We start from the raw sequence: 23,890 nt of genomic DNA on the forward strand, positions 1-23,890 counted from the left end.
AACGATCGTCTAACCGAAAATCCTAGAAACCACGAAAGGAGGATTTTCTCTGGTATCCTGCGATGCTTTCGATCCTTCGTCATTCAGGCGAGAAAAAATGGTCTCAGGTAAAGGCCTGTGTGAACGATGGTTATCTTGAAAGGTGCCTGACTGTGCAAGAGCTGAACAAATTGAGGACTATTCTTATTTTTAGACTATTATGTACACATTTCTGCCACACCTGCTTGTGATGTATTATTATTATTCGAGTTTAAGTTAATTAAACGCGTGATTCACAACGTCGAGGTGAAGACGATCAGCTTCCTAGCGTGACTCCTGGCAACAAACGACGCTGCAGGCTCTCTCTCGTTCGATTTCGTAGAAGCGACGCAAGAAGAATGTAGTCTTGTCATCGAGTTACCGATGTACGGTACTTTCGAGTCTTCGACTTCTTTTCGCGTTCCTCCTCTACCCATGAGCACACGCACGTGTCCCACCCGGCGAACGTTAATTATGCGAGTAAAGAGCCTACCATCAGGTTTTCTTCCGACAATATTTCGCGCCTGTGCTGTGCAGCTTCCCTTTTCCGTTTTGTCCCCTCGACGGAATTTAGAAATCTCATCGTGGAGTAATTGTGTTCCCTCCGCGACACGAGTGTCCCGTTGCACACGCCGTGAAATTCCAACGGCGACGTTCCCTACGTGCGAAGTGTGCGAAATTCTCGCCAGAAAAGGGGAAAAATGCTTGTAACGCGTCAGACCCCACCCCCGTTGAAGACGCCCCGGACGCAATCGCTCGTTTTCTACAATAACGACATAACTGAAAAATCGCGATTTTAGGGGAAACGAGTTTGAATGTTTTGATCGTTATAATTTTGTACGGTCATATTAAAGTGACTGTTCTGACATGGTAAGTTTTGGAAGCTCGCTTACAGGATTCAACTCATAGAAAATACACACAACGACCGTTTCTGCTACATTTAAAAAAATGTTAATTTCGAGTTATGTCATTGTCGCAGCAAATGAGCGATACGAATATATAAATATGCGATCGGTTTTTATCTAATGACGGTCTTAAAAAGCCGATAGACGTAGTAACCATAAGATATGTTCGGGAAAAGCGTCGCCCATAACGTATGCAGCGATTGCATTTGTATCACCCGCTTAAACGTGCCATTTATAAGCGCTCGGATCCGTTTAAGTGGCGGGACGAACGCGTTCTGTCGCGTGTTTCGGGCGTCGCAACGGCCGTTTCCTCTCCTCTCGCACGCAGAATGTCGACCTTCAGACGCGCCAATGTATCCAGCCACGCGCGATTCCGTGCCTACCGTGCACGGATCTGCTCCGCGGGACACCCGGTATATTTACATAGGGCTTTGCCAGCGGTGCGAGACGATGGTGTTCGAAGCGGTGGACGGGGCACCTGTACGGCTAGGGTAACCTGTCAAGCTGGAAGGGCAAGAAAGGGCCACGTAACAAAAGCTCTCTCTTTCTCTCTCTCCTTCTCTGTCAGGATTCCTCTTTACCTGCTCCTCGTCCACCGAATCTCAATTTAGGCAACAGGGTGTAGGCTGTGCGATTGTTGAACAACGATATACGGAAAGTATCCACATCTTCATTCAGAGAGACAAAGATTTCATAAATTTATCAGAGGAACCGAAGGTGATTCGTCTCGAACGCCCTACCTGTCGAGGGGGCGGGGGTGAGATCTCGTCCGAAGTGCATCGGTGTCTTCGTGAAATTATCGTTATTACACAGAGAAGGGCGTATCTTTCTAGATACGAGTTATCTGCTTGTCGCGCGAGCAACGAATAAACACCGCGGTTGGAATCCTCTTTCACCGGAAGTACGTCTTTCTCGCCCCATTCGTTCTGGGGTGACACGGCGTATGTATTCGACAAAGGTACTCGACGAAGCAACGTCGACACCCGTTCGCGAATATTGCGATTCTAGAGCGACGCGAAGGATTTTAAAATTCCATCGGAAGACGGTGGGACAGGACGGGTCTGCTTAATCACGACAGAGAATTTTCGGGAACCGTCGTTCCGCGCGATTTATCGCAGACATGAAAAAGAGGACGCGTAACTTCGTTACGGAGCGGAGGACGAGATTTAATGAAGGGATAAAGGGTCTGTCGGACGGCCGGGGAGATACGGGGGAGGGGGCTCTTTTAAGATCGGAGAAATGGACGACGCGACGGGGCAGAAAGCCGGCCTGAAAAATCGTATGGTAGAAACGTCTAGTTAAAATAAGCCTCGTTCTTCTCTCTCTCTCTCTCTCTCTCGTTCTTCCTACACCGGATGGGGAAGAGAGACGGAACTGTCGTCTTCATAAGATACCGCCGAAAATATACACTGATGTCGAATAGAAGGCGAGTCGCTGGCGCACCAAACCAAGAAGTTTATACGTGCAACGCCGGCTCGTCCAAACAAGCTAAAAGGGATGAAGAAAGGAACCAATACTCCTAGCAAGTGTGAATTACGATAGCCCATAAGCCACGTTGTAAAAATAAAGCAATAGAACGCGAGGTCTATTTTGAATACGTAGAAGAGATATACCAAACGCTTTCGAAAGCACATTTTCTATGGAACCGTTCACGAGGGCACAACTTTACCCCCGGTGTATCGCTTACGGCCGGAAATAAACAGCCAGTAATAATCGCCAAGGCTATTACTGAAGTCGGTCATCGCAGAAATTGACCTCCCTGAATTTCACGGACAATTTGAAAACAGCAATTGCCATGGTATCTTTTTAGGACAGCTGCAACGAGACAACATTATGATCCACGATACCCCTGGTTCTGTTCGACCGCGCGATAGTACGTGGGTTACGGCCCCGTTCAATTGATCGAAATTGGCTAATTCGTCAGGGCTGAAGCCATCGTACTCCCAACGTGATTAATTAGCCGGTGTATTGACCTGCGGGAACTATCTTAACTCGGGATATGCCCTGGTTCGTCGAGCACTCGAATCGAGCGAATCGTACATTTAGCTATAGGGTGGTAAAGGTATTCACAGAACCAGTCGTTCTCCAGTGGCGATTCGCGAATGGAATCAGACACCAGCTCGGTTACGCTTATCTACGACGAAAGTGACCGTACGGTGTTCGTTTTACGTGCGGCCGAGCCATAGGGAATCGGCTGCCGGACTCACGTGTCTCTCTCTCGTCGTCTCGATTCTGTGGGAGCTCCCTTTAGCATATAAAGCGAGTCGCCTGGCCGCGTCGTCTCTCCGTGCGTCCGTCGTCATGGCGAAACTAGTTCGCCCGTCCAGTTTTTCCACTCCCGGTCCACGTTTCAGTCGTGCACCCATCGCTGGTGGGAGACGACATCCCTAAGCAGTGCGCGTTCCTTCCAGCGACACGCTAATAATCCCGCAACTTGTTGCTGCTCCGACACGGTGGACCCCATTGATCGCCCTGGCGAGCGGTTTTACCTGGTATTTTGAAAGACCGGAACCGCTTTTCGTGGAATTCTTATACCCCGAACACGCCATACAACTTCCGTTCCACCTTCAGAACCTCGATAGAAACTCGCGTTCGATTTACTTCGAGATAACACGTGACAACCGGCCGTATGAAGTGCCCGTAAATTAATAGAGGGCGATAGTGGACATTTTTAATATTCGCGCGTTACCCCGATTCGCGCCTTCGATCGCGTGCAAATCAACGGAAACTACGCTTAACAGAAGAGAAAAGTAGTGAAAGACTCACCGAGATCCTCGACCAGACGTAGCATGACACCGCCGATGTGCAATTCCCCTTTTACTCGTAAGCTCCTCTCCACTTGAAGATCGGTCACGTAGACACGCAGCACCCAGCTGCCGTCCACCTCGTGACCGTCCGAATACATGTTTCCCGGATCGAGAAATCAGCGGCGAAACGAAAGAAAAGAAGGACAAAAAATAACAAACAAACGCGTTCTCTGGCTACGCGTATGCACTTTTCGGGTCCCAGCACTACGAACACGCAAGAGGAGAAAAGTTTCGTTCTAGGGAACGGAAATCATGATTCCGCGGCACTCGACTCCGCCGCGAACGCACTTGCGATATTTAATCGTTGTTCTCGATAAGAAAGAAATCGTGTCGCGTATCGGTGTCGGTTGCGATTCGTCGAACGTTTCGAACACGACTTGAGGCGCACTTGCGACACACTGGCAGTCACGAGCTGGTCTTGCACGAATTCGTGTTCCGAGTAATGTGCGGAGGCGCTCGAATCGTCGAGCACAGGCCTCAGCTGGTTTCTTGACTGGTGTCGGCTGAGCACTCTCGGCTCGGCTACGTTCTCTTACCGAGAATAGAACTATTTACAAGTGACGCGCGCTCGGAATGCGCGCGCAGATCTCCCCTTCCCCTCCGCCAGTCCCCGCCACCACAACACCTTCGACGCCATGGTCCCCCGTGACCCTCCGTTCGCCTAACCCGTCACACAAGTCGGTTTCCTTTCCCTCCGTGATCTCCGATTCCGTTTCTCGTCAACAGAGCTGAACGAATTTTACTCGAATTTCAAATCGGGAATGATATTTCGAATTCGGTGCTGTCCAATGTTGGATACGTCAAAAAAATGGAGATTACCATATCGTTATAATTGACCTCTAGTATCAAACTTGATCTGTTACAATTAGTCGAATACATTTTGACCTCTGTTAAATGTTTGAAATAATATTTCCCTCGGTTGTTGTAGAGATAGCTATATATACACGGCAATAATCATAGCTTTAAAAAATGTAAATTTCAAAATCTCCCGATTTAAATTTGTGAAATTTCGTCGTATTACCGATTAGCGCGATGTTTAGTGCTCCAAGTATTTGTCGCTGTGGCGCCAGTGAACAGTGAGGTATGTACAGAATTATGTATGTTAAAAAATGTAGAAAAACTGTACAAATTCTGATTGAATATATCTTCAATTATGTCAGATTGTTTGTTGAATTCTATTGACCAGATATTGTGCACTATAATATGTTGATTTTGTCGTTTACACACGTATTTTAAATTGTAAAGGGAAATAGTAGCGTCATCTACGGCAGAATGTTCAAGGTACCAGTCGATTAGTATTGCATCTTTGTCGCGAGATGGAAATAGGGTTTTTTTCTGAATTATTTATTATAACTAAAAAATTAAATATCAATTAAAAGCATCACCATAATAGACGACGGTTAATGTACAACATCGATTCAGGAAACAATCTGATATCATTGGGAAAAATACGTAATCTTAATTTCGGTTAATGACCCGAATTGTCGGATTGGAGTGGACAACTGAATACTTTGAGCGTCAGTAAATGTGTAAGATAATGAAAATGTTAAATGTATTTCTGAGAAGAATTTCAAAATTACTATGACATATTAACAGAAGAGTTACGTGAATCAGTGTTGTGCAAACAGATAAGAACGTAAGATTTAATTTTCATTATTCCTTTTTCATGACGATAAAAATGACGCGAGGTTAAATCCGGTTCAAGTTCGTTCATTGTATTCTGGTTACGTGTATTTTTCTTCTTTACAAAGGTTCGACTTGTACAAATAATTTGATGAAATTTGGCGCTATGATCGTCCAACTTAAAAGATTTGTTTTACCATTCTGCAAGGTGGGTAAAGTTGGGAAGGTTTGTGCACAGTTCGTTAGACATGATTCTTCGCAAGCTTCGTCTAAAGTTTTAGAACATCTAAATAGTAGAAGTTTATTACGAATTAGAGGCAGAGATGCTTCAAATTTCCTACAAGGATTAATTACAAATGACATGAAGCATATTGAAGAAGGAGCAGCTAATTTGTATGCACTATTTCTAAACATTAAGGGTAGAGTGATGTATGATGTTATTATATATAAAAGTCATGAAGATGATGTATTTTATATTGAATGCGATTCCAAAGCTGTAGATCCATTGCAAAAACACTTGAAAATGTACCGTGTCAGAAGGAAGATAGACATAGATAACATAGAAAACAACATAAATGTTTGGGCACTATTTGATACTTCACAATATTTAAATAAGAATGATGCTGACAGTAACAGGCAAAAGCTTGAGGGTGCAATATTTCCATGTGGTACCCTGAATAATAAGTCAAGCAAAGTAGTAGATAATATTATGATGTATGAAGATCCTAGACTTGCAGATTTAGGTATCAGAATATTAGCAGAATCAAACATTGAAAGAAGTGATATAAAAAAGCATTTGAATTTCAATGCATTAATGTCAAATAATCCATTAAGTTACAAAGCATTTCGTTATACACTTGGGATATCTGAAGGTGTCGATGATTTGCCACCGGGGAAGCCTTTACCTTTAGAAGTAAATTGTGATTATTTACATGGAGTTAGTTTTCATAAGGGTTGTTATATTGGTCAAGAGTTAACAGCACGTACTTATCACACTGGTGTAGTTAGAAAACGTATAATGCCTTTATTATTTGAAGAGCTTTCTACTAAATCTTTTTCATATGATGAAAAAATTATAGACGAATCTGGTAATGTAGTCGGTAAATTTAGGGGAAATGAAAAAGAACATGGTTTGGGCTTAATGAGAATTACTGAAGCTCTTAATGCTAAGTCTCTTACTATGTTAGATATGAAACTAAAAATATCAAAACCAATATGGTGGCCACAAGAAATACAAAAAGAAAGTGCTTCTGCTAATAAAAAATCATAAAAAATGGCATGTATTTAGTGTGTACAGAGTTTTGTGTTCCTACATTTACAAATGTAATATTTAGATGTAAAATAAATTTACTATTAAAAGAACTATAGAGTATTTCCCATCCTTGTTAATTTTTAGGATGGAATCTATACCAAGTACATCTGTCAGTCAAACAGGGAGTAATGAGCCTAGCCATGGTAGTACTTCAACAGGCCATGAGCCAAAGGAATCCACAAGTGGCGTGTTCACCTGTTCTTATTGTTCATTGCAAGAACGTTTCGATTTCAAAGGTGTCAAACCACCGTTTGCGCGACAAATAACTTATTTAGAAGAATGTTACGTTATGAAAGATCCCTTTAGTATACCAAATAAAGGGGAAGTTTTAGTACTTGGAGCTGATTGTAGTGTTTGTAACAAACCCGTATGTCTGGGATGTAGTATTTACTTTGGGAAACGATTTTGCTCCAAATGCGCGTCTAATAATATACACTACCTACCATCTCAACTGCATACAAAAGTAAAGAATTTAATAAAGAGTACCGATTCATAAAAATAGTGTTTTATTAATTTTTAAATAATTGCTTCCACTCTTACGATCTACATTAAAAAGTACAGTGATAAAACTTCTAAAAATACTATATCACCTTATTAAAATCATTGTTTCCATTAGACATATCTCTTTTCGCTATCTATCACAACAGATAGTTTCATTTTTTCGAAAGTCTTATAAATTAAATTCAACTGTTAAAGTTAAAATAATAGAATGCCTTACAATAATAATAATACAGATGTCTTAAGTTCCATCAGTTTGATGGTTTCTTAGGTTTAGCAGCAAGTTTCTCTGCCAGAAGCTTCTTCTTTTTTTCTAACTTATTTGATTTCTTCTTCTTCTTTCCATCAGATTTTTGACCTTCAAATGCGCTTGACTGCTGTGGACTAGTTTGTTTTACATCAAACTTTTGTCCTCTTTCTTTTATTCTCTTTGTAGCATTTTCTTTATTACGGACCTGAAAGAATCATAATACTTTAATTTCTCTTTTAGTGTTTTTAGAAACTAGATAAAAATGATTAATAAGCTTACAGAGACAGGTACTTCATCATTGTTCTTTAATTTTTTAAATGAATTCTCGTCTTCTTCTTTGGAATGTGATCTTTTTCCTTTTTTCTTTTGTTCAGAGCATGCTTTTACTCTGATTTCGCGATTTAATATTGTTGTTCCATTTAGTTCTAATGCTAATGCTGCAGCATCTTCAGTCTTGAAATTAACGTATCCAAACCCTTTACCAATACCAGTCTTATTATCTCTAATTATGCGTACAGACTCTATGTCGCCACAATCTTTAAAGTGCTTCCTAACTGTATTATCATCAACACCTAAAAATTACAGTAAACTTTAGAAGCAGTACATTGTATATTTAATCTTTCTTTATTCTATAATGATTAATATACTTACTGAAACTTAAATTTCCTACGAAAACACTTTTCTTTGTGTCACGTTTCTCGTCTGACTTGCCTGCTGTATCTACTCTGATATAATTTCCATCAATTACTTTTCCATTCATTGATAAAGCTGCCTTTGCAGATTCTTCAGAGTTGTATTTAATATATGCAAAAACTGATTTTAGTCTGGGATGAATATCTTTCTTTATTGCTGCAAGTCTTTTAGACATTTTCATAGATTTTCCTATTATACCTCTCAAACGTATAGTGTCAATATTTCCAAATTTCTGAAAGTGTTTCTTCAATTGTTTCTTTGTTAATTCTTTTGGAAGATTGCCAATAAATATAGTTCTTTTATCCTCTTTCAATTCTTCTAAGGAAGAATCCAAACTTTCATTATGGTTTTTATTTTGCTTAGCTCTATCTACTGTGCTAATATCTTCTTCCTCATCATCATCCTCCTCCTCTTCATCCTCTTCATCTTCATCATCCTCATCATCCTCCTCTTCCTCATCTTCATCGCTAATATCATCATCATCATCATCTTCAATTTCTCCTGTCTCAACAAAGTCTTCATCACTTTCATCATCCTCTACAATACTGTTTCCTAAGAGTGCTTCCAATGCTATCATAGATTTATCTCCATCATCTTCATCTTCATCTTCAGATTCTTCATCATCATTGTCATCTTCTTCCCCTTCTCCTTCTACATTGTCATTAGCTTCTAAGTCTTGATCACTATCTTCATCATCATCATCAACACTTTCAATTCCAGAGTTATCTGAACTATCCTTCGAAGAATCATTACTTTCATCTTTTGACTTCAATCCCTTAAACATTTTTACCCCTTTGTTTATTTGAACCTCTTCTTCATCTTCCGTATAATCTTCATCTGATTCGTCAGAATCATCGGCTAAGCTTGCACCCAGGATATTTGGTACTATATTTTCTTCTTTATTCTCAGCCTCATCAGAATCCTCCTCATCTTCACTACCATTGCTTTCCCGCATAAAGTTATGTTCTTCTAAAAGAATTCCTTCATTGATATCCTCATCCGAATCAGAGTCATCTTCTTCAGATTGCACTTCATTCTTTTGTTTCAGATTCTTAGATGTTTCCTGTTGTTTTTTATCAGATTTTGGAGGGTTTTTCTTTTTCAGTTCTTTGTTCTGATCTGACGTTTTTTGAGGTAATGTACTTTTTTGTTTATCCCGTTTTTGCTGTTTTACATTACTGCTACTATTCGATGTCTTTGATCCATTAACTAACATAACTTTGCCTGTTGGGGTTTGTTTAAACTTCTCGTTTTTTTTCTTGTGTATGAATCCATCTTTAGGTGTACGCAGGAGATTGTTAGTTTGATCTTTGTTCTCGTCTGATACTACTTTAACCATCTTCTTGGAATCTTTTCTATCACCTTACGAAAACTACACTATCGCAAAAGAAGCAAAGAATTTATGATTTGTATATACGATACTTTTAAGGACGTTCCAAATAATTCAAATCTCGTGGTATTACGAAATTAATATTCTAGGTGATATTCTTTATATAGCGGATAAATAAACAGTTAATCAGTGTTAATGATTAGGATATGACATTTTAATAAACTTTAGTTATTGCGTACGGTTTATTTAAACATGTAATTAAGTTACTTACCACAAGTCGAACTGCACAAATCAAACCGTCTCAGTTCACTTTGTCTTTTAAAATGCCGGCGATGCCGGCTCGTAACAAAAAAACGCTTTAAGCGCCAACAGGAAGGATAAAATCAGCCATAAGCGTTTGTACTTTTCCTGTAGCTCAATACTCCAGTTTAAAATGAAACTTCCTATGTCACTTCCCTAGAAATGTAGTACAATTTCCCTATGATAGGAAACTAAATTGCAATAATTCAAAAATTATTTTAAATTGCAGTAAAAGAATAAACAATAATGTAAAACAAATTCATAGACTGAGGCATGACAATAAACAATGCAACAATATTTGTTGTTATATTTGAATCTTTAATAACAAAAAGAAGGTTATGTTTTGAAGTACTTCCACCTACTGGATTCAAGTGAATTATTGTAAAATTTAATATATTGAATACTGAAACAAATTTAGGTAACTGTTTATTGATATTATATCATACAATAACAATAACTTTGTATGGAATTAATCATTTAACACTGTAAATAACAATTGTCAAAACCATGTGACTAAATACATATATGTATATTTTTAATTTTTCAGCTTGCATTTACTCTTTTGTACAATGGATGGAGTTGGATTGTTCAATACTTTTCTTCAAATTCATCAACCTCAGCTAGAATCATCTGGAGTACCAAGATTGTTTTGGGAAGTTCTATTTAAGAAACTTCAGTATCAAACTTTTGATTCTGGTCTCGCATTTCAATTGATAAAAATTGATTATGATGATGCACCTAGAGGTCCAAAAGATCCTGTTTGGAAGCTGTTTGTTTCTGCTGAGAAAGATATTTCTGCTCAAGATCCTAGTAACATTTATTTAATAGATCACGCATGGACATTCAATACCAGCAGTATTAGACAAAATTTATCAAGCATACCAGGACTTTTGAATCGTATGTGTACCTTAATGGGTTTTGACATTGAAGAAGAAGATAATGAAAAAGTAGAATTTATAATGAATGAATTGTGGAGGTATAGTCAGTCATTCTCTCTTAGTAGCGGGTCTATAGAGGATAGAATGCCAATATGGTATATCATGGATGAAGTAGGTTCAGCTATAAATCACAGTGATGATCCAAATTTTAGAACAGTCCCTTTCTTATACCTACCGGAAGGTGTTACTTACACTTTGTTATTCCCTATAAAAGATGTTGATTGCGAAGAAGAAATTACCAGAGATTTTGTCGAAGGTCAAACAGTTGACCCAAAGAAAAGACAAGCTCTATTACTACCATGGCTAGACACGTCATTTTTTGGTGAAAGTTTTATACAAAAAGAGCCTGATGAAAATTACTTTCTGGCTGGTCACATTCGAGAGAGTCTACCTGAAAATTTAAGTACACAAGTACTACAGAAGGACAGAAGTTCAAAGCTGAAAGTTTTTTCGCAATATTCATACGTAAATGATTATTTAAACGATCCAGCATTTGAAATTGTAGACAATGAAGAGCAAGCAGACATTTTATGGTATACTTCCCATTTCAAAGAGTATAAAGAACTAAGAGATCGGTCGCCGCACATTTTCGTGAATCAGTTTCCATTCGAATACGTTGTGACTGTAAAAGATTTATTGTCCATCGTATCTAGAAGAAAATCGGGTGAAAAATCGTACAATCCTGATACTCTTGAAACATATCCGGAGTGGTTACCAACTACTTACAATTTGAGTACAGAACTGGTGGAATTCGTTGCGTATTTCGAGCAAAGAGAATCGATGGGCCTGGACAATCATTGGATTTGCAAACCTTGGAATCTCGCCAGAGGATTAGATACTCATGTCACTAAGAATTTATTCCATATTTTACGCTTACCTAGCACGGGACCAAAGATCGCTCAGAAGTATATTGCCAACCCGATCTTGTACGAGAGACCAGAAATTGGCAAAGTTAAATTTGACGTGCGATACGTGTTACTGTTGAAGTCCGTGAAGCCCCTCCGGGTGTTCGCGTACAAAAACTTCTTTCTAAGATTTGCAAATAAGGAGTTCGCTTTAAATAATTTCGACGTGTACGAACAACATTTCACGGTTATGAATTATTCAGAGGACACGCCGCTTTGTCACCTCAAGTGCGCGGACTTTATCTTGGAATGGGAGAGACAGTATCCGGAGTTCTCGTGGAGTGAACAGGTGGACCCAAAAATCATGCGCATGTTCCGGGAAGTTTTCGAGGGGGCGACGGCGGAAGAGCCACCGACGGGTATCGCGGATAGTCCTCAGAGCAGAGCAGTATACGCCGTCGATCTTATGCTCGAATGGAAGAAAGGGGATGTGCAGCCGGTTCTGTTGGAGATTAATTTCTCGCCCGATTGTAAACGGGCCTGCGAGTACTATCCGAATTTTTACAACGACGTCTTCCGATGCCTTTTCCTGGACGAGAATAATCCGGAAACGGTTCACGATCTATGTTCCGGTTGCGATTAAATTCGACCGGGAACAGAAAATTACGGACGGCTTGGAGTGCCCGAACGGGCCGTAAACATCGAGAAACTATTAACGATCGTTCCGTGGTCAGTACGGTGACCAAAAACGTATTTATTTATTCAGAACCGTCGGATCCCGCATTTCGTATGCGGTAATGAGCAGAAGTAGCTCCACTAAATCTGCATGCCCGAACGTTAAGGGTACGTTTGCTCCGTAAATAATTCGCGCCTGCCATAACTTGACGCTGCAACGGGAAGACTACCGTGCTACCTAATGGAATAATAAACGAGGGAGCAATTGGAACAGTTTCATGACGTCGGGCCACTTCGGTCACCGCGTAATGTTCGCTTCTAATGTACAGCCGTATGCTTAATGCAAAAAGAAGCGTGTGACGATGGGAACGACGATGTAGTAAGTCCTCCATTATACGAACTAATACGGTCATGAACCTGGCTATAATGGAAATTCCATTCTACGATCATTTAATAGCGTTACGTCACATCCTTCGAGAAAGTTCCAATGAATTTCCTAATAAAGATCCATACGAACGAAGCGTGTACCGTAGTTTCTCTCATTTGTTTTTTATTTAATTGCTGACTCGTTAAACGCTATCGAGCTGGCGTAGAAGATTGTACGTATCGGTTCGTAATTCACGATTTTGCTCCGCCAGCGATACCATAATCAATCAGGAACAGTCGTTTCTTTGTTTCGCGCCCCCATCGGATTGAATCACGCGCATAGCTGACAATCACTTGCGATAACAATGACACCGTGCCACCGTATTTCGTTAACCTCCGTCGCGTTCGTTAGTCGGTTATATGTTATATCGCCATGAATTCGATGCTGGTTTGTTCTTGTTCTAAAAACCGTTTGTCGTTGTACTTCCCGACGCAGTGTTCGACCGTATGCAATTATGCAAACGTATCGAATGTTCGAATGGAACGAGTTTAACGCTATTTTACCGCCCGATTAATATCACATCGCTGAAAGTGTTACGTTCAATAACGATCTAACCGCTGTTAAAAGAGCAATTATGTTGTGAAGAAATCGCGATTCGTGATTGAAAAATCGATACAATATTACAGGTCGCGAGTTCGCTGAGCAATTTAAACGTTAATACCGTATCACGGTAAAAGCTATTCAATTATTTACTTACGATAATAATTATTCATGACCCGAAAAGCGGATGTTACCGGAATTTTAATTGTTATACAATTGCGCGAGAGCCACTCTACGCAGCTAAACATTTAAACCAGTTCCTTCCGTTTCCACTGAATTATCCCGTACAGCAGCGTCATTTCCATTTTAACGCTATACACACGGAATTCATTTGTTCCACGGCAGAGAATTTACAAAAAAAAAAAAAAAAAAAAAAATAAAAAGAACCTCGTGCCCGATGCATCAATCGGTACGGCGAATGACTCATTGCGAGAGCAATGCTATGCCGTGATGCATGTTTCGTTTTTTTTGCCCACTGTACGATAGACCGATTATTTTTCAACCTGAATCCACCCTCCCCCCTGACGGTCGTAGAAGGTGTGCGTGCGGCTCCAGGTAGTCGGCCTCGTTCCATTGTGCAACGTGCATTCCCGAATGTTACTTTCCGCGGGGGTAGTCGCGCATTCGCTTCTGCACGTCGCGACTATTCGCCGCCCCCTCCCGCCACCGCGAGTTACGTGTCGTCTCGTTTGAAAAGGTGGCCGTCGTCGTGCAACCACCTTCAATTCCTGGCGGGTTTATGCGACGTCGGCATAGCTGGTAATCACGGCAATTAAGCAAATGAGTTCCGCGTATAGGGACGTCGATAACGAGGGCGTCACGGGGCTCGAGACAAATGTAGAGGGGGTGAGGACTCGCGGTCGCGACTCAACCCCCCCTCTACACCTTTGCCTCTTCCCTATCGTCTTTTTCTTTCGTTTTCGTCAGTAACGACAGCCTGACCGACGCCGACGGGGGTTCGTGGTTGATACCGACACCGCGATATTACAACCCCCCCTGCCCCTCGAAGATTGATATCGAGAAGTTGGAATAGCAGTCGCGCGTTCGCCCTTTTATTTCCATCGAACCACCGTCGAGCCTGTTATTTATCTCGTCGCCGAGCGTCGATCGGCTCTCCCTTCTCCGGCTGGGTAATTCCGTGTGCTCCTTGCCCCGGCGACTCGAGGGGTAATTTGGTAATTTTCTTTCGACCTTTAGCGCCGGGTCCCGGAAAGAATTCGCCCGGCCAGCGTCCAGCAATTATTCGCGAACACCCTTGTCGAACCCTTCGAAGGTTTCCGGCCTCTTCTCCGGAGGGAAAATAAAAAGGAATAATCGTCGGGGCGCGAAGAACGCGAGCAATTCTCCGTTTTACCTAAATGCCATTTCGAGTCGTCGTTCGAGAGGGCCGTTAAAACGGCGCACCGCAAAATTAGTCCGGGATGCCTGGGCACCCTGCATCGGGTCGTTTCTTCTCTTCGTTCCACCCCCCCCCCCCCGGAAGGGATTGCGCGGGAAGGAGCGACACGGAAAAGCCGCCGTGGGATAAAAACGTAGAAATAAAAGTACGCGCAATTAGAGGAGAACCGGGGAGCTTGGGGTGGTCGCACGAATTTCGCGTCGTGCCGCGATAAAAGTCATTGTCTCGTTGCGGAGGCTCGCCGCAGCCTGTCTGACACGGTATTAAAAGTGACCCAGGTCGGATTGCAAGGTGCTCGAGCAACCGTTTGTTTCTGTGGTTCGGTTTTTTCGACGGCCAAACGGGAGCCAGGGAGGGATGTTGTTTCGCGTTTTACGCCTCGAGCAACGCAACGGCGGAACGGCCGTTCTCGAAACCGTACGCCCTCCGCCCTACCCGAAATCCTCGTTTATTGTTAATTAATGCGCTTAATTGTTATTTCATGCGCGGTAAGTATGATGTATACAGTCCATTACGGGCAAGTTTGTCTGGAGGAAATTGCGGGACAACTCTGTAAAAAGTATCTCTTTCTCTCTCTCTGTGTACGGAACCGGTGGAACTCGTCCGGGGAGCACGCCGCGAGAAATGGCTTTTTTATTGAGTCCCCTCCCCCCTCTAGCGGACGTTGAGAACGCCCATCGCGCGTTCGCCTCGGTTTTTCGAGGATGTAAATTTTCTTGCGGCCCGGCCCCTCGAAGGAAGAACCGCGTTACTTAACGACGCGGCTGAGTCGGAGGCTCGTAATTTCAACTTCCACGGAACGTTTTGCGCGGGATCCTGTCGTTAATGTTCGACGTGGCTCGCTCGGGAGAGCTGCTTCGAAATCCTCCCCGTTGTTTCTTTTACACGTTCGCTCGATTCCCGCTGGAAGAGAAATTCACAAACGGCGCGCACACCAAGTTGAAAGTTTTAACACCGTTCGGGACCAGTACCCGTATCATCTTGCTATCATTCGATCGGAAGGGTACCGTCGATTGTGTACGTCGGTCCAGTGAATTATTAAAAAGAGTCGTCCGGAGGTGAACAGAACGAGGTGGACTGTGCGCGTTTTTCAGCCACAGAATATAAAACAAGCCACGATGCGGTCTTGTCCTGGTGGACGTGGTGTCCGAGCAGTCGACCCTGCATAAATTTTCGTCAGACCAATTTCATCCGACTGCTCCCCCTGTTGCAAGGGGAATTTTTCTCTAAAGCCTTCGTGGTCGCGCGGTCTCGTCACCGACATCCTACTGTCCGTGGTTACGTAAGTTCGACGTCTTGTCTGTTTCACGGGGACCGATAAGAATGCAAATTTTGATCGCCTAGAGAGACATCGTCCTGGTGGTGTTTGATTATTCGCGATTTTAAGTTCAACGTCGGTGCTCCATTCGTCGTAATTTATGCAGACACTATGGAAGGAGGGATCGACTTGGTAGCACGAAGTTTCTTACCAGGGTGACACCCTCTTCTTGTTGGGTGAAATAGACGGGGGTAGTTTTAGACCGGCGGCACGCACCCTACAGTGTTAGACATCTTTAGCAGACTCCTGATCTCCCTCCTTAGTTAGACACGCGTTATTGCACCGAAAGGAAAGGGGGGAACTTTCAGTGTTTCTCCTGCGTCCTAGACCTTCAACCGCATACATCCTACCGGTTTCCCGGTACTTCTGCGGGGAACAGGCTTCATTACGCCCCCATAAATCACGACCAATGTACGGTGTACGCATCGGACCACCGGTAGGCATCGCGCAGTTATTAATTACCACCACGAGATGCCAATAAAAACGTAGCTCGTGTGGAAGACGTACTGAACCAGCAGAGAATCTATACCAGAATGTTGTCGAAACCCTGATACCAATGTGTTCTTTCAATTTCCGTGTTAATCGAACTCGATCGAGGGATTTATTTACCAAATTTACCACATCGATTCTGTTCGAAAGCGTAGGGCTTTATTTTGTTCTCGGGTGGTTGGGGTGAAATTCTCGTCGAATCGTTCGAGTCATTCGGTCGCCGGGAATTGCGTTCGGAACACTTGTCGCCGTGCATAAATCAACTGCTACGCGTTCGGCCGTTTGCACACGGTTCTCTGTTACTTCGTCACTTTGACAAAGGCGGGCTGGTTCGCATAGGTGGAACTCGATCGAAACCGCGACGAGAGGATAGTCACCGATCAAAATATCATTATTCTCCGTTTTACACCCTTCGAAACTCGTTAATGCTTTTCCGTAATTGACTCGCCTCGATGAATGACCTCGGCACCGGTGGTACTGTCGTCATTGTGGGTAATGACAGGATTAAAACAACGTTCGAACCATTCCGGTCCGGCATTTAATTATTAGCAGAGGGGCGGCAGTGGGGTCGGCACATTTTCCCACCTGGCGCTCACCGTGGCTCGGTTGCTGGGATGTATATTCAGAATACGCGGCATTTTATTGACCGACTCGGGACAATCGGTTGGCATATTTACACGTACGAGGGACGTGCGCACCCCCGTTCGCTGTCCCTCTATAATTGAAATTTAAAACGTCCCGAAATCCGCCGGATTAAACCACGTTCGCGCTGCGTTTCATCGAAATCCCTTTTCGTCGACTCTTCCCGCTCGGTATCGACTTGCATAAACGATGGGAAATGCAACGAACGTCGTTGCAGAACGGGACGATGGAATCGATTGGCTTTTCAAGGTTAAAATTATTTCCACAGAGACATAGACACCGTTTCATTTACGTATCTTCTGCGTCAGCTGTCCTACATTTTGATAAAAGACGATCATACGGCTCGGTGAAAGCGAACTTTATCGTCTGCTCCCATCAGCCAGAGATTCTCGCCGTTTTGGGATTCCTCGGCGATTCACCCTGTCGTCGTCGGTGGATCCATTTCACCCTGAACAAAGAGAACCAGCCCGTGGTTCCCCGTTCCATCTCGTCTACGGACGAGAGCTCCCTGGAGTAGTGATTATCGCGGGAAAACGTACCGAAAGCTTCATTACACCGGCGCGGTTACATTATGCACGGCACTTGAAACAGCCGGAACGAGCACACCGGGCCGCAAGGTGGACCGTAAGGCGTCTAGCCGCGCGGCCGTCACCTTCCTTTTCTGCGTACGCTCTCCTTAGAACGCGAGAAGGCCTCCTCTCTGAAGGGGTCGGGTCCACTCGTCCATTGCGCAATTAGCGGCGCCGCTGGCTTTTTCTTTTTTTTTTTTCTTCTTTCTTCCTACCCGGGTTCTCTCGCATTCGTCTTGGCCTCGCTTTTAGCCAACGGCCACATGTGGAGATGCGCGCATTCATTCGCTAGTACACACACATCTAGGGTAGGAGCGCGTTAATTGCAGGCCAACCCTCTCTCTCTCGGCCGTCGGGGCTCTAATCTTCCGAGCGGGTGAAGGTGAACCGACGACAAAAAAAAAAATACGAAAAGAACTAGGCCACCCTGGTGGTTTTCAAAAATGTAGAAGCTTTGCATACGAAAAAAAACTTGTCCCAACGCGGCACTCCAATCCGTGGCCGAGGAGATCGAGCTATTCGCTCCTGAAAGCCCGTGGCAGATACGGCTGAATCCTGAGATTTCTTCCCTTTAATCTTTATCTTTCTTCTTCAGGGAAGGATCTCGCGACCTCTTAATTTCACCTCCATCTACCGTCAAGCCGGTGGCGGTGTATATTTCTTCTCTATCTCTATTCCTCGTCCGCTTTCTGCTCGATACTCTGTTCACCATTTCTCTCCGGTTCTTGTAATTTCTTACGCCGAAGAATCTCTTCTAGTCGTCATAAGTTTCGGTGTTCCTTTCTTTCCTCGAATGAAATTATATTTCCCCTTAGCACGGTGAATGTAATACAGCGCCTTTAATTCCACGTAATTCCTCGCTCGTTAAAGGCGCACAAACTGCCCCGGCTATATAATCTATTTACAGGGGTAGAAATCTGTCCTCTCGCCGGGGGTTGATTTGATTAAGGGAAGAAAATTCAGGAAAACCTCGGGAAACGGAAGCTGCCGCGCTCGCGCCACTCGCTGTTTATACATCAGGCTACGAAAATTGGCCGTGCGTTTAATTTAAATAGAAACGTTTCACAAGGTACTACAAACTATTTAATTAAACGGAAACTTAGCTACCGAATAAAACGGCCCACGGTGTCGTTCGCGAAATTTAATTTAAACCGAAATATTGCGTGGCGGGCAGGGGGGGTGTGTTACGGTTAATCCCGGGGGCTGAAAGAAGGCAACCGAGGCCCTGGAATTTTATGCGCGAGTAGCTGGCGTTCGCCCGTTGCGTCTGATTTTCATTAATATTGATCATCGCGCCGTCGGTTGCTGCTCAGTCATGCGGTTTTTGTTTGCATCCAGCTGCCCGTTTCACGCACCTTTTACCGGGCTTCGGACCTTTCATTCCGGGGGCGCGAACCGTTCCCGACGTCCGTGTTGTCTTAAGGAACGATAATTAATTTCTTTCTCCTCTTACCTTAATTAATAATCTTCCGTTGCTTCGAAGTCGCCTACCATGAATCGTAATGAAAATTCACCGAGAGGACAGAGCCACGGTTCTTTCACGGAGCTAGGAGAAAATTCTCGCTTTCATCTACGGGGACTAAGCTACCTTAAAAAAGAAATTAGCGGAATCAACGGGCGAAGTGGTTGATTCGTTTATCAAGTTAGGTCGTATCTGCGACTAATTAATTTTGTTCTGCACTATCCACGATCTTTCGCCGTGGCTCTTGTCGATGGCGAATTCATGCGATTCCGTTGAATCGAACGAATCGGTATCACGAGTATTATGATCGACGCTCCTGTTCGGCGCAATCACAGGATAATTCGATTTTCAATGTTTCGTTTTTCTCTTTTTCTCGTGGAAATTCAGAGATCCTGTACATCGCTGGACGACAATGATTTTCGATATACATACCTACCGTTCGAAACACGATCTCGCGTCCCGTAACGATGCAATTTCGATCGGACTTTCGCCGGGCGACGTGGCCACCTGCTCGCGCTGAAATTTCGTAAACGCATTCGTAACGATGAAAAGTTTATTCCTGTGACAAACGATTTCGCAATGAAATTTGCATTCGTGCCAACCGATGCATGGCTAATGGAAAACATGCGCGCGAAATTGCAACCCGCGATCCAGTTATTCCCCTCCCTCCCTGTTGTCACAGATTACTCACGCTCGTTTTGTTTCTACCGATTAATGAATATTTAAACATCGATCCCGCGGATGTTTCTTATTTTTAAATTATTGCCCCGATGAAACTGTTCGATTACGATTTAAATATCGAAATCGCGACAGGATACGTCCGACAGCTGAACAACAGGCTCGTTTCCTGATTCACGAAGCGTTCGAGAGAGCTGTGAGGGAAATAGGGTGATAAGGGTGACGAAATGACGGTAGACATTTCTGTGAAATTGAATAGTAAATCGTTTATTAGTACGAAGGTGTGATAGTGTCTCGAGTTAGCCTTGGCCGACATTCGTGATTAGAGTGAACCTGTGATACCATAAGGTGAACGAGTGTGATAGACTTGGTAGTTTTTTTTTTCCGTTTCTTAAGTGATGTAAGAGATAGATGTTAGAGCTAGTTACCCTGTTCTGCGAGCTGGTGTTCTCCCCATCGATCGGGCCGATTTCACGTGCTCCTTTTTTACGATCACGTTAACGATTCACCGACTTTTATCTTCTCTCTCCCCCCCCCCTTTCTCCTCTCTTAGACGATCGATCTTCACCCTTCTTTTTTCTATTCACCCTTCGATTCACCCAGCCCCCTTCTCACCCCCCGTCCCACCCCGATTATCCACGATTAGATTGCAACGCGGCACGATGGAAAAGGAGAACGCCCGTGCAAGCTAACTTTCAAGAGTGCTACTTGTTATTCTTCCGAGGTACTCTAGTGCCTATGTTTATTTTCTGTCCTCTGGTTTTTATTTTCTGCCTATATCGCTAAATCGCAGCTAAAATTAGCAGAGACTGAAGGGGAGGAACGCGACACCCCTGTTCTCCCGATCGAACCCAACAATAAATAAGAATTTTCGCGACTCGTATACGCGTTCCAAAGCGGGGGTGGAGAAAGAAATCCTCCCATTCCCCGTTCGTTCGTTCCGTCTCTCTCTCTCTCCTTCTTAACGTTAACGTGTTCCATTACCTTCGTTTCCACACGTTCTCGGAGCTAACGGAAATAAAAAAGTTGACAGAAACGAACGAAAAAACGACGAAAGGATATCGAAATTCTTCCGTTCCTTCCTCGGTCGCGACACAATAATAATAATAATAATAATAATAATACTTAATACGTTACACGCGTATCGCATTAGCGTCGATATATAACAATTCTTCGATCGCGACAAAGAGTACGGTGGTAGGCGAATATAAATTTTAGACCGCCGGTAGGATACAACGACGTCCCCATTTCTCGTTAAATAAGAACAATAATAATAAATTAGGTTCCACTCGTACCTACTGTACACGCGTATGTATAATCTCGTGTATACATATTCATATATGCCGCATATAATATATATATATATATAAAAAACGATCATGAAAAACGGTGTTTGACTAACATGGACGTAAAATCGTACAAAAAGCGTTTTGTCCTTCTTCGAATTCCGTCGTGCGTTTTTCCATGATTACTCCGTGTTACGAGCGAGCGTTTCCGCGTGCTCTCATTCTCTCACACTCTGTCTCTCTCTCTCGTTTCTGCTCTCGCACTCTTTGATTGTACGCGTCTTTGATCATAACGTGACTGGTCGTGCGCTTTCGTTCCCCGCGATATAAGTACGTGTAACACCACCTACGGTTCACCTTTAGTTTTCGCCCGCGAATTCGCTCCCTCTCGAGCACCCTTACCCCCTCCTGTGAATCGATAACGCGTCGCATTTCGCGGAAAACATGGACGTTCCGGATGCCCCGGAACTAGGAATTATCTGATACGTAGTTTTGCGACTCGTTGAACTTTGTTCGAAACTATCGATTGAAATTTTGAATCGTTCGGGGGGTAGTTTGATTTTTCCCACGAATTATTTTCACCGAGATTAAGATTTGAAAGACGATCCCAAATTTTGTCGAGTACACGGTTACAAGAGGGAAGTATCGTTTAATGTAGAGGGGGTGGTGATCGAGAGGGCAAGGTTCAGCGAGCACGTGTCTGGTAGTGTGTTCCGCTACTACACACACCTCATTCCCCGGGTCGTACATATAAAATTATATTTACAACAGAGTGATCTTTTTTTTTTTCTTCTTTGTCGTGAGGTATTCGCTCTACATGCATCTAAAGAGTGTACAGTACCAAGAAGCTGAAGGGAGCAGGTGCCATGGGGTAGGGGGGGGGGGCGAAATCCAGAACAATCCAGACAGCCCGTTTAAATAATGCAATCATCATTCTCTCTCTTTCTCTCTGGCCAGTTTCTCAAACGTTCTTCCCTCTTTCTCTCGCGCTCCCTTGTACACGGGTAGTCGCTGCAGATCGCGTAGCCCATTATAAATAATTTAAAAATTATATACTTTGTCTTTATTATATATTAAATTCAATTTCTGTTCCCTCACACGTCCCACACGTCACAACGTCCATTCACACACGAGAAAGTTTGATAACGATATGATACAGCTATACTACACCGGAAGAATCCGAATTCTCTCATTGTCTCCCTTTCTCTCCCATTCACTCTCTCTTTCTCTCACATACACTCTGGACCTCTCCCTTCGCTTCCTGCTTCGTATTTACACGGGGTCGCTCGCGAATAGTTCTCCATTTTCTTACACTTACAGTTATATGTATAAGTAATGGTTTGCTTCTGTATATTGTATGTATATGTATCAGCGCGTGCCTGTACAGCCCCGTAGTTGCAGCAAAATGAATTGACTGTTCAAGGCTACACCTGTCCGCCCCCCTACGTTCCTCGATCAGCCGCTTCGTCTCCATTGATCAGAGAGGTAAGCTGCCTTTGCGTAAAACTACGAGTGTACACAACGAGCGGCTTGATTCACGACGTGTGGGGGGGGGGGCAACCTTGATCGACCAACTGATTCTATTCCAACTATAGTAAGAACACACTGTTTTCTTGATTATCCTCCACTCCTTGGTCTATCTGGGCAGCATGAATCGAGACGTCTCGCGAGTGGAAAACCGTGCGACTACCAAATGATTGGAAAGAAATGATCTTATCGCGACCTATAACACGCGTCGGTCGTGAGGCACGGTGATTCTTCGCGAAATCGTCGAAAGTGCAATGACGCAAGTCCTACCGGAAGTATTGTTCGCGTCATCCAGCACGCGTCTTCGTCCATCTGCGAACGCGGATCTCGGAAAGGCGATCTCGTCGAAGAAATCGTTTCGTGTATTCAAAGAGAAACGACGGGGCACGCGTTGCTTGATTCCTTCGTGATACGCGGGCGAATCGTTGTTCCGCAGCTTCCAGGTAACCATCCGCCGGGAAGAAGCTTTCAGAATGTAGGACTGGAGCGCGGGAAAAAGGCTCGCAGAAGGAACACTATGCATTCTGTTTGCAAAAGCGGCAAGACTTTCGCGTAACCCCACCTCCACCAACCCTCTCCTTCTTTCACCTTGATGGTTTTTCTTATTCAAACGCGCCCCCACCCCCGACCTCGTATTGCAAAAAATAGGAGCACCGCCTTTGAGCGCTCGCGTTCGAGAGCTTGTTGCCTTGCTTGTTATGCTATCCGTGCCAACGATACTTACCGTTTGTAATTGACGAAGGAAAAATTGCTGCTTGATACGCGTGGTGCTTATTACATATACTCGGGTGAAACTACCCTGTGTACTCGCGCGCGTGAGTGTTCATGTCTTTGAATATGTGTTTCTATGTGTGTGTGTTTCGCTACGATTTTACGGTGAGTCGCTAGGTGCATAAGAACGTATTCAGGTGCTAGTTTACAATCCGATCGATGACTAATGGGGGAACGTGCGCGCGGGACGAATTGTTTTTATCGCGTGACTCTAGTCGAAGATCATATATACGAAACTGGTTGGCAGATTAACTCTCTCAGTCGTGAGGCAGTCTTTTGCGGATTATTATTTTAGGATTATTTTGGCAGTGGATCGGTTAACCCCTCTCCCCGGACTATTCGTCATCCTCTGTTCGTTCGTCACCACGAAAATTTTTTGTGGTGAACGCGTGGCAGCATCTCGAAAGGTAGTCGCACGTCTCGCACGAGACTCGGTTCTTGAAATCTTTCACCGCGTGTAGCGTGTATCTACTCGTATAAATTACAAACTAGAAGGCTAAAAAAGTCGAAGTACTTGTTTAGCGTCCTTTGGTACCAGCCTGAGTCTCATTGGATTACAAATAATTTGTTAAATACTCTCGCTAAATC

At 43.6% G+C, this 23,890-nt stretch overlaps 3 protein-coding genes across 3 annotated transcripts; 2 read left to right on the forward strand and 1 right to left on the reverse strand.

Moving 5' to 3' along the window:
- Positions 1-5,504: 5,504 nt before the first annotated feature.
- LOC107194532 (putative transferase CAF17 homolog, mitochondrial) lies at positions 5,505-6,623 on the forward strand. The gene has a single exon (XM_015584174.1). The coding sequence runs from the start codon at positions 5,505-5,507 to the stop codon at positions 6,621-6,623; it is 1,119 nt and encodes a 372-aa protein (XP_015439660.1).
- A 759-nt stretch (positions 6,624-7,382) lies between these two features.
- Positions 7,383-9,775, reverse strand: LOC107194810 (nucleolar protein 12-like). Its single transcript, XM_015584513.1, has 4 exons — positions 9,708-9,775; positions 8,065-9,483; positions 7,693-7,985; positions 7,383-7,618 (listed from the first exon to the last, which is right to left on the reverse strand). The coding sequence occupies exons 2-4, from the start codon at positions 9,443-9,445 to the stop codon at positions 7,415-7,417; spliced, it is 1,878 nt and encodes a 625-aa protein (XP_015439999.1). The 5' UTR covers positions 9,446-9,483; positions 9,708-9,775; the 3' UTR covers positions 7,383-7,414.
- A 530-nt stretch (positions 9,776-10,305) lies between these two features.
- On the forward strand, positions 10,306-12,706 carry LOC107194797 (tubulin--tyrosine ligase-like protein 12). The gene has a single exon (XM_015584497.1). It carries the CDS (start codon positions 10,306-10,308, stop codon positions 12,160-12,162), a length of 1,857 nt encoding a protein of 618 aa, XP_015439983.1. The 3' UTR covers positions 12,163-12,706.
- The last annotated feature ends 11,184 nt before the right edge of the window (positions 12,707-23,890 follow it).

Source organism: Dufourea novaeangliae, unplaced genomic scaffold (genome assembly GCF_001272555.1).
Source record: "Dufourea novaeangliae isolate 0120121106 unplaced genomic scaffold, ASM127255v1 scaffold8, whole genome shotgun sequence".
Taxonomy (NCBI): domain Eukaryota; kingdom Metazoa; phylum Arthropoda; class Insecta; order Hymenoptera; family Halictidae; genus Dufourea; species Dufourea novaeangliae.

Coding starts and splice junctions, on each gene's coding strand:
- LOC107194797 (XM_015584497.1), top strand. CDS start 10,306: ATGGATGGAGTTGGATTGTTCAATACTTTTCTTCAAATTCATCAACCT.
- LOC107194810 (XM_015584513.1), bottom strand. CDS start 9,445: ATGGTTAAAGTAGTATCAGACGAGAACAAAGATCAAACTAACAATCTC. Junction 7,986..8,064: donor CGTAGGAAATTTAAGTTTCA/GTAAGTATATTA, acceptor TGTAATTTTTAG/GTGTTGATGATAATACAGTT. Junction 7,619..7,692: donor ATGATGAAGTACCTGTCTCT/GTAAGCTTATTA, acceptor TGATTCTTTCAG/GTCCGTAATAAAGAAAATGC.
- LOC107194532 (XM_015584174.1), top strand. CDS start 5,505: ATGAAATTTGGCGCTATGATCGTCCAACTTAAAAGATTTGTTTTACCA.